The sequence below is a fragment of the Lagenorhynchus albirostris genome, chromosome 4 (assembly GCF_949774975.1).
Source record: "Lagenorhynchus albirostris chromosome 4, mLagAlb1.1, whole genome shotgun sequence".
Taxonomy (NCBI): domain Eukaryota; kingdom Metazoa; phylum Chordata; class Mammalia; order Artiodactyla; family Delphinidae; genus Lagenorhynchus; species Lagenorhynchus albirostris.
In genome coordinates this window covers 24,108,686-24,123,511 of record NC_083098.1, presented here as the reverse complement: position 1 = coordinate 24,123,511, position 14,826 = coordinate 24,108,686, and the positions used below count along the sequence as shown (strand labels likewise).

Here is a 14,826-nt window from a genome sequence, read left to right as displayed (position 1 = left end):
AAAATAATAAGCAACAGTACTCTAATGCCATCACATAAGGAAGCTAGTGCGGCCCTAGCCGGAAGCTAGCACCAACTGCCAGACACATGAGCAAGGACCTTCAGCCCCACTGGCCCTCTTCCAGAACCGTCCAGGTATATGCAGCTGGATAAGTACAGGTAAAACCAGCAAAGAGCCCTCTCAGCCAACTCATAACTTCTGGAATTATTAAAACACATACAATTTAGGTTTTGGTGCGGGTTTTTGGGGGTGCTGGGGGGTGTTGCAAAAATAGAAAACTCATACGACAAGAATTATCTCATTCCTAAGTACACCCATGTGATTGTGAATATACTCTTTCATTATGAGATCACAGGAGCTATGGTGGGACTTTCAGGACAGAGCAGAATGGTAGCCACCAGACCTTTTCCCCCTGATTTGTTAAGTATCTTCATACAAACAAACAAATGCCAAAACTGGTATTCTGTTGTGTGGATTTTAGTATGCTTTACCTACATGTACCCATCTATTTATTAAAGCAAAGCCTACATATATAATCCACAGTCCTTCAAACAGATAAATCTAAGTGCTTACATGCTTGAATGCCATCTAAATTGAAACAAAGGTGTCTAGATCATCATCTTCAAATGTTTAACAAAATAAAATTTCAGTACATAGAATTTTAAAGTATCTTAAAAATTAATTTATGTAGAAAGAAATATCGGAACATTCATAAAATTTTTAATTTTTTCCCCTTAATCAAATATCCACTTTGAGCCAGGCATTGTGCTAGGGATACAAGAACAAATGTTAAGACATACTCTGCCTTTGTGTTTGCAATGCAGCAGGGAAAACATGTGTAAATAAGTCATTTCAGTACCCTGTGCAAAGTCCTATAACTTAGAATGTCAAGATTAGTAAAGATAGAATATACAGAAGGAGTCTCTAGGCTGGCCTCAGCCTGGGTATTCATGGAGAAAGTGACATCACCACTGAGTCTTGGCCTAGGTGTTATCAGTAAGAGGGCAGGAAAGGGGATACTAGATGTGGCAAAAAAGGTAAGCAGAGAGACTGAGATTAGCACAATGTTTACAGAAAACTGACAATGGAGCCAGCAACTCTAGCAAATTAAAGCTTGATATAAGAAGTGAAACAGAAGTTGGAAAATACTCGAAAGGTTAACGTTTTGGAGGAGGGGCAATGTTGCCCTGCAAGACATGTTTATAATGCCTAGAAACATTTTTCATTATCACAAATGAGGGCATATACTCTGGCATCTAGAGCACAGAAGCCCTGGGGATGCTGTCAAACAAGAAAGCCACCCTTCCTCGCCCTCCAAAACATTATTTACACCAGAATGTCAACAAAAGTTGAGGAACCCTAAGTTAGGTCATGAAAGGCCTTCTATGTCATGCTTACATGATTTATCCTGCAGGCCAGGGTATCACAATTTGTGGTCTATCAGAGAAATTTCTATCTTCCTACCAACTTTCACTTGTGAATCTCCACAGGAAGAAACGAAGCCATACTTCACGGCAAAAACATATCAACTCTTCTCGCACTGAGCTATTAGCAGCTGCTTACACACAGTCACTGGATTTAAGAACAACAGATGGACCTTTGGCCTTTTAGAACAAAATCTGTTAGATTCTCCTATGGAATGTAAATGGAACTAAGCTTCCAAAACTTATCTATATTAAGTCCTTATGCAACTCTTCTTTCCCCCACTGTACTTTTTTAACCCTAAGGGATTACTTTTTTCCTTCATAAAGTTAGTATTCCACCCTACTTTCTAAGGCTAAAACTGCCTATATTACCCCTCCTCCCATCATAAGATTAAGCAGTTAAGTGGGCAGGATTCAAACAGATCTGATGCTAAAGCCACTGTGCTTTCTGTTAACAGAAAAATAATCCACTAATTTAAATCTGTAGCATTTTTCCCATTGGAAATATGCTTTCTAACCCTACTCCAAAATACTTACCATATGAAGCCTCTCAACTAGCTTTTGATCCCCAAGGCAATTGTTTGTATCAAACCAGGAATCAAAGTCCTAGATTAACAAATAAAAAATACGTTAAGATCAGAGATAATATTAACTACAAATACCCTGTTATGCTAGTTATATAACATATAACAATAATTTCTAAAATTAATTTAATGTTTGAGTTGTGAACCACAAAAATCATTTAGTTCAATTCTTTATTTTTCATATGCGCTACTGTTAGCAATTAATTTTAGAACTAGTTTGAGAATCATAATTTCCTTAACATTTTTCTCAAAAACATCCAGATGCCAAGTTTCATAGTGAAAAGAAAATTGTTAGAAACCAAGTTTTACAGAATTAGAAAATCAATATCCTTGAAAAAATATCCTTCTTCAGTTTCAGAAAACCTTAAAAATTAAAACCACTTCACGGTTTGTTCTCAAAGACCATTCAGACTACTCAAACACAAGCTTTCTAGAGCAATGTCAATTTTCATTAAACTTACTAAAAGTGAAATTGAGATTATCAGCATTTCATTAGTATTTGGGTAGGATTTGAACAAGGACAGTTTCCCTATTTTTATCTCTTTAGCATATTTATTATATACAGCTGACCCTTGAACAATGCAGAGGTTAGGAGCACCAATACTCCATGCAGCTGAAAATCCACATGTAACTTATAGTCAGCCCTCCCACTGTGGATCATGCAGAACTATAGTATTTACTACTGAAAAAAAAAAAATGTGGACCCACCCAGTTCAAACTTGTATTGTTCAGGGTCAACTGTATTTGCTTTGTTAGTAAACATAATCTTAGAGTTCACTGTGTTAACTAAAACAAAGCTTTAGCAGAGATTATTAAAGAAATGGAAGTGTCAATGTGGTAGGAAAAAAATTATCTCAAAAACAAAATCAAAATACATAAAGCAGAACTAAAGCAGCTTGATGACACTGACTAAATGTCTTTCAAGAACACAATTTTCTCTACTCTTAAAATGATCCTTACTTAACACAACAAACCAAAATTAACACCTTTTTGGAACTTATTTGAATAAGCTCTTCAAAGCCACACACACTCCAGCAATGTGAACTAAGGGTCAAAAATGAATTCTAGTCCAACAAAAAAATGAAATTACTAATAAGCACAGACTCTCGACATAATGTACATTATGTTCCTAAGTACAACCAACAGTTCAAATAGTTAATTAACCATTTCCATCACTGCAAATAATCTATCAAAGGTGAGGATTAGGTTCTATGTTTGCTAGACCGTAAGAAAGAATGGTTAGACATATTTCACCAAACTTGCAGGCCATCTTGGGGAGAGGGCATCCTGGGGACTTAAAACACAGGCAACATGAAGTACGCAAATTCACTTGGGGGAACACCCTGAGCATAAAACACCCTGAGCTTAAAAACATAAGCAGTCCACCTAGAGCCACTGAAACAATGTCAGGCCAACAGGATGACCAAATAAGAATGTGAATCTATGACATTCCAGAGAGAACAAACCATGATTTCTAAAATAAGACTAAAATCAAAAGGCACAAAAGTAAATTCTCAGAATGCATACAAAACTTAGTAGGTTACACAAGGCTAACTACCTAAAGGCGTGAAAAAGTAATGATTATCTCAAGTAGACTGAAAGGTAGGCCAATTCTTTTTTTTTATTCTTCTGGTTTTATTGAGATAAACTGACACACAGCTCTGGATAAGTTTAAGGTGTACAGCACAATGATTTGACTTACACACATCATGAAATGATTATCACAATGTTTACAGAACATCCATCATCTCATATATGTACAAAATCAAAGAAACAGAAAAAATATTTTTCCTTGTAATGAAAACTCTTAGGATTTATTACTATTAATTACTCTTAGTTGTTGTTTACTCTCAACAACTTTCATGTATAACATACAGCAGTGTTAACTACGTTTATCACGCTGTACATTACATCTCTATTACTTATTTATAAGTGGAAGATAAATAAGTACAATAAACTTTGTGCCTTTTGACTGGCTTCATCCAATTCCCCCCCTCCCTCTGCCTCTGGTAACCACAAATCTGATCTCTTTTTCTATGAGTTCATTTGTTCGTTTTTTTGTTTTGCGATACACAGGCCTTCTTACTGTTGTGGCCTCTCCCGTTGCGGAGCTCCGGACACGCAGGCTCAGCGGCTATGGCTCACGGGCCCAGCCGCTCCGCGGCATGTGGGATCTTCCCGGACCAGGGCACGAACCCGTGTCCCCTGCATCGGCAGGTGGACTCTCAACCACTGCACCACCAGGGAAGCCCCATTTGTTTGATTTCTGAAGCAGGCCAATTCTATTACAAAAATGTATAGTATTAAAAAACATTATTCCAACTAGAAAATAATAAGAAATACTTACATCAGCTGAATTAAAGACATCTGGCAACAAAAAATTAAGAAGTGACCAAAGCTCATGCAGGTTGTTTTGAAGAGGTGTTCCAGTTAATAATAGTCGATTTGTAGTCTTGAATTCCCTCACTATTTCTGACAACTGAAAGAAACAAATTCATTATTAGAATGAATATTCTGTACATCGATCGAATTCTAAACTAAGGTACAAATGATTTGCACATCTAAATATCAAATTACCTTCGATTTTTCATTTTTGATCCTGTGAGCTTCATCTATAACTAAGTATCTCCAATTAAATTTCTTGAAAACAGACTTCTCTTTAATAAGCATTTCATAAGATGTTACACATACATCCCATTCTCCTGGTAATAAAACGTCTCTGACAAAAGCAGCCTGTGTAGCAAAAGAAAAAATTTACACCATGCAGAAATAAACTATACATTAAATTTACTGATGACAAGGATGTAATCTACTATGTAAAAGGGGGTGGAAAGAGTAAAAAGAAGAGTCATCTATAGTACGCAAGCAGCTAGAACCAGCTCAAAGTAACTTCATTAACCATGAAGTAATCATGTCAGAGCCATTTAGTAAAAACAAACTGACAAAATTCTTCGGTACAAAAGTCAACAGACTAACTATTAAAATGTCTTCTTTCCTCGATTCCACTAGGTGCTGAAATTCTTAGCACATAGGTTTAGAAAAGGATAGAGAGTTTTCTGACATAAAGATAGATAAGGAGTAAAGGCTAGTTTGCAGTAAGCACTTTCATTCCTTTTATGTTTATAGATCTATTAAGACATTGCTATTAATTTTCTCATTTTACAGGTGAGGAAACTAAAGACTGGTTAAACAATTGGGCTTCAAAGCATAATAAGCAATTTTGTAACAGAATACAAAAAGGGAGAAAAGAAATCTAGTCATCACTGATATCTGAATAAAGGGAAAACAAAATTAGGTACATAGTCCTTCAATGCAGTATGAGTATATTTTTTAATCTGAATTTTATACTCTTAATAGTGTCATTATTTCCATATCTTCTTCCAAAAAGGATGTGCCAACTTATCAATATTTTAACTTATTTCGATAGTTATCATACCGACTCATCACGTTACTATTTACATTATTATTTACTATTACAAATTACTATTCCATGACTATTACCATTATATACATCAATCTAAAAATCTGGCTCCTTAAATCTCTAACCACCTCACACACTCAAAACTTCTTTTAAAAATAAGAAAATGGGGCTTCCCTGGTGGCGCAGTGGTTGAGAGTCCGCCTGCCGATGCAGGGGACACAGGTTCGTGCCCTGGTCCGGGAAGATCCCACATGCTGCGGAGCGCTAGGCCCGTGAGCCATGGCCGCTGAGCCTGCGCGTCCGGAGCCTGTGCTCCGCAACGGGAGAGGCCACAACAGTGAGAGGCCCGCGTACAGCAAAAAAAAAAAAGAAAATGCTGCTAGAATGAGACACAGCCTTTGATTTTATAACTACCCCCAGAAAGCAGGAGAAAACAACTATATTCTTATAGCTTTCTACAGTCTACAACTCCATTTTCACAGTATAAATCTTAACCATCAAAAAAATATTCCACTTATAAATTACTAATATTTGTGAAGACCAAGCTTATTATTGGACCCTTTTTCTCTCCTTTTATCCCTCCTCTAGTTATCCCCCTCCCACAAAACCTAAATTCAAATTCTTTTAATATCAAAAATGTAATGAAATATGAGAAACTTACTCTTTGTTCTTTATCTCCTATTAAACAAACAGATCTAAGTGTTGGTACCCATCTCTTGAATTCACTCATCCAGTTGTGTAATGTAGACTTAGGAACCAAAACCATATGAGGACCAGGAATGTTTCTATAGTGTTTCATGTACCCAAGAAGAGAAATTGTTTGAAGAGTCTTTCCCAGGCCCTGAAAGAAAAATAAACACAAAGCAATGAAATACAAAAACAAAACAGACTTCCATATTCATCCTTCCCGACATATACGGAAACATTTAAAAGAAAAGCTATGTGTACAGCTAACAAATGGCAAAAACTTGGTATGTGTCAAGTTTATGAGTGTTACGTCATTTAACCTTCACAAGCCTTTGAAGGATGTACTATTACCATCTCCATAAGGCCCAGATATTTAAGTGACTTTCCCAAGGTCACCTAGCAGAGCTAGAATTGAGACCTATCTCTTTTGATTCCATACTTTCTCTAAGCAATTGTCTTGGCACTATAGCTATAGGGAAACATAAAACATTCACTACATAACTAGTAAATAGTAAACAAGATATAATGTTTTACGGGACAGAACTGTACAAGCTACCATCATGGATAAAATATTTCTCGATGACATTCAATTGACCCCACCACCTGTGTTTTGTAGAATTGAAGGGAGATGGCCAAATCATTACATTGTAAAAGTCAACCAAAGGCATGTTTCTCAAAATGTATTATTTTTAAATGTATTATACTTTCATAGATAATAATTCCTCACAGCTGAAGTACAGATGTAAGATCCCACTTATGCAACTAAAGTGAGCTTTTATCAGTTTGACAGAGGGTTAGTTTGCTAACAGTTCTAGAGTATAATCAATAAACTATATGCTGCAAGCCTTAACTTTTATAAATCTAATGATGTATAAGGTTTTAAATTATAAAATGTGGACTTGTACAAAGCTATCAAACACATACCATTTCATCTGCTAGGATACCATTGATGCCGTTCTCATACAAAGAAATGAGCCAATTTAATCCTCGGACCTGATAATCTCTCAGTTTACCCCATTTTACATCTAAGAACAAAAGAAAAACGACATGCACATTTTAAAGACAATAAAAACAGGTGGGAAGCTCCCCCTCCATCTGATACTCAGAGGTTTAACTTGGGCCTACACATGTTTATTCTGACTGTACTTTCTTTACTAGGTCTTAAGAATGGGAATTTTGCAAGTTTCAAATCAGTGGAGGTAGTGGCGGTGGTCTGGAGTGGAGATGACGGATATGGAAGACAACCGAGTACAGGAACCATGACAGGTGGCATCAGAGTACCTCAATCACTCAGTTCCTATGTTACCCATATACTGGTCCTAGAGACTCTTTGGTCTCTCTATTTCCTTTTTCAATGTTACTACAAGTGTTTCTAACCAAACGTTTTCACCTTCCCTGATGACCTCTGGGGACTTTGTTTTTGCCCTAACAAAGGGGAAATAGGAATTAGAAGAGATTGTTTTTCCTTTACCCTTCCTTAATTTACTTTTTTTACTTTTCCAAGGGGTCCTACAAAAAGGAACTGTATCTCTTTCAGGGTTTATTACATATTTCCCACCCCATAATAATTACTAAGTATATGGATCATAAATAACCCAACTTTTTAAAAAAACTATGTATTCTGTACTCCATCCCTTTTGAAAAACACTGCTTTGAGATGAAAAGTTCATCAATGCTGGGAAAACTAGTTACAATGTAGGAATGTGAGAAAGAGATAACAAATCATTCAAATTTCCTTTCTCCTTGTTAATCTGGTTCTGGCCTCTAGCTTCATGAAAAGAAATGGAAACTGCGTACTGTGTAGCAAAAAAAAAAAAAAAAATCTGGAGGTACACGCTTTAACCAGCCTGCTAAATTTCTAACCAAATCCTATCTTCCCCGAAGTTCAGTTTGCTAATTATTAAGATAACAAATCCAAACTATACATCCTATATTGACTATTATAAATTTTTTTTTGCTTACAACCACTATGATCATACAAACTTGTCATCAAGTGAGACAGAGAAAGGAGGTCAGGGAAAAAACGCTAGGCTTCAGTGAAGACAACCGTGCCACCAGACAACCAAGATCATATATGGGTAAAACCTAAACCTTGTTAACCATGTTTTCTCTTGGAAAACCTTTAATAACAAGTACATTTTGGAAAAAAATTTAAAACAGAAAATCAGAAGATGAGTAAAAACAGTCTTTATGAAGTGCCCTTTTTTACACATTAGTCTTCTTATCTAGGGCAAATATAAGGCAAACTTCATTCCCAGTTTTACATATACATTCAGGCCACAACAAGCACAATGGCGTTTTATGACCCTTTGAAATACAGCACCACTATTGTACTAATATACTATGGCTTCCATCCAAAAAATATCTGAAGTTCATTTCATTATCAATAAATTTCAAAAGGTCACTAAAAATTCCATTTATAAATTACAGCCAAGAAAAATCCAAAACATTAACCAAAGGATATCTCACAAGGGGATGTTTCAGAGATCAAGTAATTAAATATGTGTAACGTACATGACGGAGAGTCTTCAAATCGAGTGCAAACATTGGTTGCTTTGGAGCTTTCTGTTAATAATTCTTCATCCTCCTCTTGCTCTGTTCTTCGGTGCCGATAGCTGTCAAGTTTAAAATAAAATCAAGTGATTTGAGTTTTGGCTTTAATTTTGACTACCAGCTACTATTTCAACATAATAGTCAAGAGGCTGACCAAGATTACACAATAATTTCTTAACAGGGATGTAAATTAAGACAAAAAAGTAAACAGTAGAAATCATCAGTAAATTTAAACCTGAAATGTTTTACATGGCTTTCTAAGATATACATACAGTTTTTAAAATAGAGTAATACCTTAGGTTAACCAGAACCTGATAAACATAAATGTGATAATCTAATTTCAAGGAAATATGCAGTCAGAAAAACCTCATAATTTGCATTTTAAAGTTAAGTATTTTGCCCCCCGACCTCAAATAGTACCAGAAGTCACATTTTTAAAACTACAGCTTTCACCAAAAGCTGCAGAATATGCAGAATAGAGACTTTGGGCTTAAGCAATGACTCTTAACTAGATTCATCAGAATTACTCAAAGCATTTTAAATACACTTGCCCAGATTCTACATCCCAAGAGAATCAGAGACTTCCTCTTAATAACTAATTTTCTGTAGTTATAATATTGCCAGATGTCTTAATCTCTAAAGGACTCAGGTAAGTAAAACTATTTACTCCCCAATTCTCAAGTTTCCAATTATACCTTCATATTTTCAACAAATATTTTCATTTAAATTAGAAAACAGTAGATTATTCCACTCTTGTGACCTCTAAATCTAACTTACTGCTTAGTTCTACCAAAACTACATGCTTGATGGGAGAGGATAATCAGCCTTCCCAGACAGAGAAATATTCCTCAGAAATACAGGCCAAGGCAATAAAAACGCAAGGATGTTTTTGTTTGTTTTATGTGCTTCTAATCAGAAGGTCTTAGTGAAAAGTGTTATTTCTTGTGCTTCTCTGCATTCCAACCCTATGAAACCTAGTGCAAAGATCTACCCGCCCCCCCAACCCCAAGTTATTCTCCATAAACTGAGAATTTTAACTTCGTTTTTTTCTTTATAAAATCTCCTTCACAATATATTATCAAGATAATTATTATGGTGGTTAAAACTGAAGATAAAAGCTGGAATATGCTTTATTACTTCAAATTGAGGCATCATTGATTGTTAACTGGATGATGGAAAGGGGAAAAAAAGCATGTATCTACTTTTACTGAAGGACAGGACAGTACCATTACCCTAATTACTTCACTTAAGCTAATTTTCCATTTAAGATGGTTTGATGGGTAGAAAAGAAATCTATTAACCAAGACTCCTTTTCTTCACCAACACTAATAAGATCAAAGCTGAACAATTTTTTTATCTATTTACTACATGGTATCTTTATCTTACAGGCTCTTAATAGAAGTGTTTCTTCTCATGCCATCATACTGATGACCCCATAACAATATCCATTACAGCAGTCTGCATTTCCAGAGCACGAGACTGACGCTATTTAAACAGCTGCAAACTTCAAGTCTGAAAAATTTAAATACATCTGAATTGCAAAGTTCTCATGAAGTTTCATACGTATTAAAACAAAAGCACTTTGGTTACAAACAATGGATTAGCAAAAAAGATATATCAGATGAGTAGAATACCCCAAATAAAATTAAGGTACTATGCTTTTTGATGATAATGTCCTCGAGATAGAGCTAATACCTCCATGTTTCTGTATACTATGTAGTAAATTTAACAGTGTTGATAACCGTTTGTACTCTCCTCTTTTAGATAACCTAGCATATTTTAATTACTGATCACATTTCATTTTTCACTTTGGAAATTACATATAGCCATTCCAGGGAGCTGAGATTGCCCTAAATTTATCATTACAAACTGAACATCTTAGTTATCCAACCAGCACAAATTCTAAAAAAAATTTATAAATTCAACATGTAAGAATTACTTTACACATATTGAACCACCACCTAACAGTGTCATCATACACCTTGACACTTCAATTTATATAAAGAAAACTAAGTATGTAACAAAAATTTTAAACAAACTGCTGTGGCATAAATCATCACAACATCCACACACAAGCACAGACTTCAGATAACAGCAATACCCTCAATGCATGTATGTAGTTCAGGAGACCAGAGCACACCGCAAGTCAGATCTAAGTTCAAAGCTGGATTATTCTAATTCCTTCTAGGTGATGTTAAATAGGCCGCTTAAGCTCTGCATTTGTTTCCACTCCAAGGAGTGGAATACATCTGAATTCCCTATTCAGTCCATATAAAAATAAAGCATTATGCAAATTTTTATTTATTTATACATGTATGGCTATATCCTGCCAAGCCAATCAGGCCAAATAAATAACAGCACCAAAACAATTTTTTTTAATAAAGTGATTTTATGCTCCTAATGAAGACTATCAAAAATAAGTTTGCTTCAACTATTAAGTATCAAATATTACTCACTCGCCAACTGACAGCAAGTTCTGTTTCTCATCCTTTTTTATTCGTGGGCGCCCTGGTTTCATCTTCAAAGGTGAGGTTGGAGTCTTCTGAGCAGCAGGCTGAATGAAATGTGCAAACAGCTCTGTCTGCTTTAATAAATACTCAAATCTATTTGCCCGGTCAGTTTGCTGCAAAAAATTTTAAAACACATTTTATCAGAATATTAATACAACTTCAGAAATCAAGGTTTCAACATGCCTCCACACAACAATCTCAGAAATTAAAAGGAACAAACTACTGCTATGGGTAACAACACAGATGAGTTTCAAAAGCATTATACTAAATGACAGAAACCAAACATAAAAGACTACATACTATACGATCCAACTTATATGAAATTCTAAGTAGTGATTTCGTAGAAAGCAGATCTGAAGTGGCAAGGGGATGAGGGCAGGAGCAAAAGTTTTGGGGATCACAGAACTGTTCTACATCATGACTGTAAGGTGGTTAAATGACCGCATGTGTTTGCCAAAACTCACTGAATTACAAATATAAAACTATTGTGTGTCAATTATACTTCAATACAGTTGACGAAAAATATCAAATAAAAAATCAAAAGACATTATGCAATACAAGTGTATTTATTCAGAAGGGGGAAAAATGCATTGGTCATTCATCAGTTAGGCTGTTTTAAATTTTAAAAGGCTATCAGGCTTGAAAAACATCTATTAAGTTCATGAAATACTCATTAACCCAATGCAGTTCTTAATACCATTTCTTATTTTCATATCTAAGATCTACTGCTTTGAATGTTCCCTATTATCACACAAAGAGAATGGAAGAATTTAAACCAAAAAACATTTAAGATCTTGAAATCAAGTTTTTATAAAAATAAACAAGGGTGGGGCTTCCCTGGTGGCACAGCAGTTGAGAGTCTGCCTGCCGGTGCAGGGGACACGGGTTCGAGCCCTGGTCTGGGAAGATCCCACATGCCGCAGAGCAGCTAGGCCCGTGAGCCACAAGTGCTGAGCCTGCGCGTCTGGAGCCTATGCTCCTCAACAAGAGAGGCCGCGACACTGAGAGGCCTGAGCACCGCGATGAAGAGTGGCCCCCGCTCGTCGCAACTAGAGAAAGCCCTCGCACAGAAACGAAGACCCAACACAGCCTATCAATCAATCAATCAATCAATAGAAATGCTGTAGAATTATTTAAAAAAAAAACCCTCGGGGGTTAGTTCTGTGAAACACTGCATAAAATTTTAAAAATATAAAAATAAATAAACAAGGGAAATCTAGAGCCTTTAAGACAACAGACTTTTTACAGACACTCTAACAGTTTGGTTAAAAAAAGGAGAAACAAGAAGACAAGAGTTCAATAAACAGAGAAACCAGTTACTCAGCTCAACATCTCTACCTATAAATGCTTAAAATGTCAATTTTAGAATGAATTCCAAAACAATATTTTACCTAGCAAACACCAGAGATACTCAAACATCGTAATGTTGTAAAAACTATGTATTTTTTAAAGGAAAACATAATTTTTTTAAATCATACCAAGGTAAAACTGAAGCCCAATTTGCTATCAGGAAGGCACAGGGTGACTGTTTCACTGGACCACAAATGTAGCCCAATCCATACAACTAACAACAGGTCAACATGTTTCTCCTTAGTAATGTCCTATAGATGACAAGCTTCAGTTGTTTGTTTCTGAAGACTAAAAAACTGTTTTAAAGTACTGAACTGAGATCCATATACATATATGTATTTTGCACAATTTCATTTCCTAATACATGTATAATAAAAGAAAAGCCAAGACATGCAATGAGAAAGATGCTGCTACTTAAAAAAGACTATTATTGTTGCTATGTTTGGATCAAGATAAATAAGCTCTGGAAATAAATTCAGATAGGTCAGAGTCTAGATATTTTAAAGTAAAAGTACTCTACAGTATTCAAATCACTGAATATGTATTCTTCACTTCTTTAAAAACATTTTCAAATCAACATTTTCTTCATAAATACCTATTCAATTCAAAAAATACTTCTGTGTGTCTACCAGAAAAGGTGTTTTGTTTCTTTAGGAAGTTTTCATTATAATCCAATATTGAAAACAGAACATAATTGGTAAATTATGTAAGATTGTCAGAAAATGATGAATACTCAGAAGTAAAAATAAAGCAGAGTGATGGCAAGTGCAAGTAGCACTGAAATTTTAACCAGGAAGATCAGGAAAATCCGAACAGAGGTAATGTTTCAACAGAGAAGGGAGGGGGTCCCCCCAATTCTTAGACCTTATCACACCTCTCTAATGCTCAAAAACCTTTAATGGCCCTAGATGTCTTAAGGTGGTATTTTTTCAAAGTGTGGTTCATGATCCATCAGACCAAAAATATCCAAGATCTCTGTTCTCTGTTATCTTCTACAAGGTCAAGTTTGAGAACTACTGTCTTAAAGAATTAAATATAAGTTTCACCAGGGCCTTACAAAAGATTCCATAATTTCCAAAATTCTCTCTCGGTTACAAACTAGTTGCAAAAAACCAAGTTCAGAACACACAGAATAAGCTTTCAGTAGAACTGTGGCAAAGGTTTGAGGGGAATAACAAGCAAAGACCTTGCTGCTTGAAAAAATGAGAAGGTTAAGATAAAAATGACTTGAGATCTTAAAAGAGGGGTAAGGAAAATGAACCTATCTACAAAATAAAAACAGATTCACAGACATAGAGATCAGACTTGTGGTTGCCAATGGGGGGGAGGGGAGGAAGAGGGATGGACTGGGAATTTGGGGTTGGTAGATGCAAACTAGTACATTTAGAATGGATAAACAATAAGGTCCTACTCTTAGCACACAGAACTACATCCAATCTCCTGGGATAAACCATAATGGAAAAGAATATTAAAAAAAGAATGCATATACGTGTAAAACTGAGTCACTCTGCTGTACAGCACAGACTGGCACAACACTGTAAATCAACTACACCTCAATTAAAAAAAAAGGTTTAAGGAGAAAAATCGCTTCCTAAAAATCAGAAACAATAGAATAAGATTAGGAACCTAAAAGGAATGAAGCATAAAATCAAATGGAAGATTAAAATCAATAGCCTTGGAAAAAGCTTCTTTCTCTGAGACAGAAGGAAACGACCACGACAGTAGAAGCCATACATGCTTGGAAACAGAGAGGAAGTAAATGGATGATGGACCTGCAATTCTTTGTGGAGGAAGACTGAAAATGAGGGTGTGGCAGAAAAGGAGTAGAACACTTAATCAGAGTGGCAAAGTTTTAGAATGGCTAAATGGGATTGTTGAAAGCCAAAGACAGTAAAAACCATAAACTTATTCCGGTACCAGTCAGCACTATTATTTTAGTTTTCTCAAGTAGTACTCAGCATCTTGGGTTCAAGAATGAAGAGTGGATATCAAGACTTACCTATGAATAGGATCTAGCAGATGATAAAGAAGTTGCTTGGAAGAAAACTGCTTCTCAAGATCATGATGTTGAAAAAGGAAATTAAACTAGGAGACTAAAAAATCTGTAGGAAGTGAGAAAAAATTTACAATAAAGGGAACCGTGAAGACAAGAAGCATTGTAAAGAACCATGAAAACCTCCATTATATAATCAGATTTGTGTTGTAAATATACTTTGCAAAAACACAAAGAGATGTGGAAGAAGCCAGAGCATCAGAAAGGAGCCAAATAAAGATGCCAACACAATTATTCATGCAAC

At 35.6% G+C, this 14,826-nt stretch overlaps 1 protein-coding gene across 1 annotated transcript in view; it reads right to left on the bottom strand.

Moving 5' to 3' along the window:
- SMARCA5 (SWI/SNF related, matrix associated, actin dependent regulator of chromatin, subfamily a, member 5) overlaps positions 1–14,826 on the bottom strand; it is a 44,583-nt gene that overhangs the window by 24,392 nt on the left and 5,365 nt on the right. The window contains exons 3-9 of the mRNA XM_060147696.1: positions 11,126–11,292; positions 8,631–8,731; positions 7,041–7,141; positions 6,091–6,270; positions 4,586–4,741; positions 4,356–4,487; positions 1,962–2,030 (exon numbers count right to left, since the gene is read on the bottom strand). Coding sequence (XP_060003679.1) covers positions 1,962–2,030; positions 4,356–4,487; positions 4,586–4,741; positions 6,091–6,270; positions 7,041–7,141; positions 8,631–8,731; positions 11,126–11,292 — 906 coding nt within the window. The remainder of the gene's footprint in view (positions 1–1,961; positions 2,031–4,355; positions 4,488–4,585; positions 4,742–6,090; positions 6,271–7,040; positions 7,142–8,630; positions 8,732–11,125; positions 11,293–14,826) is intronic.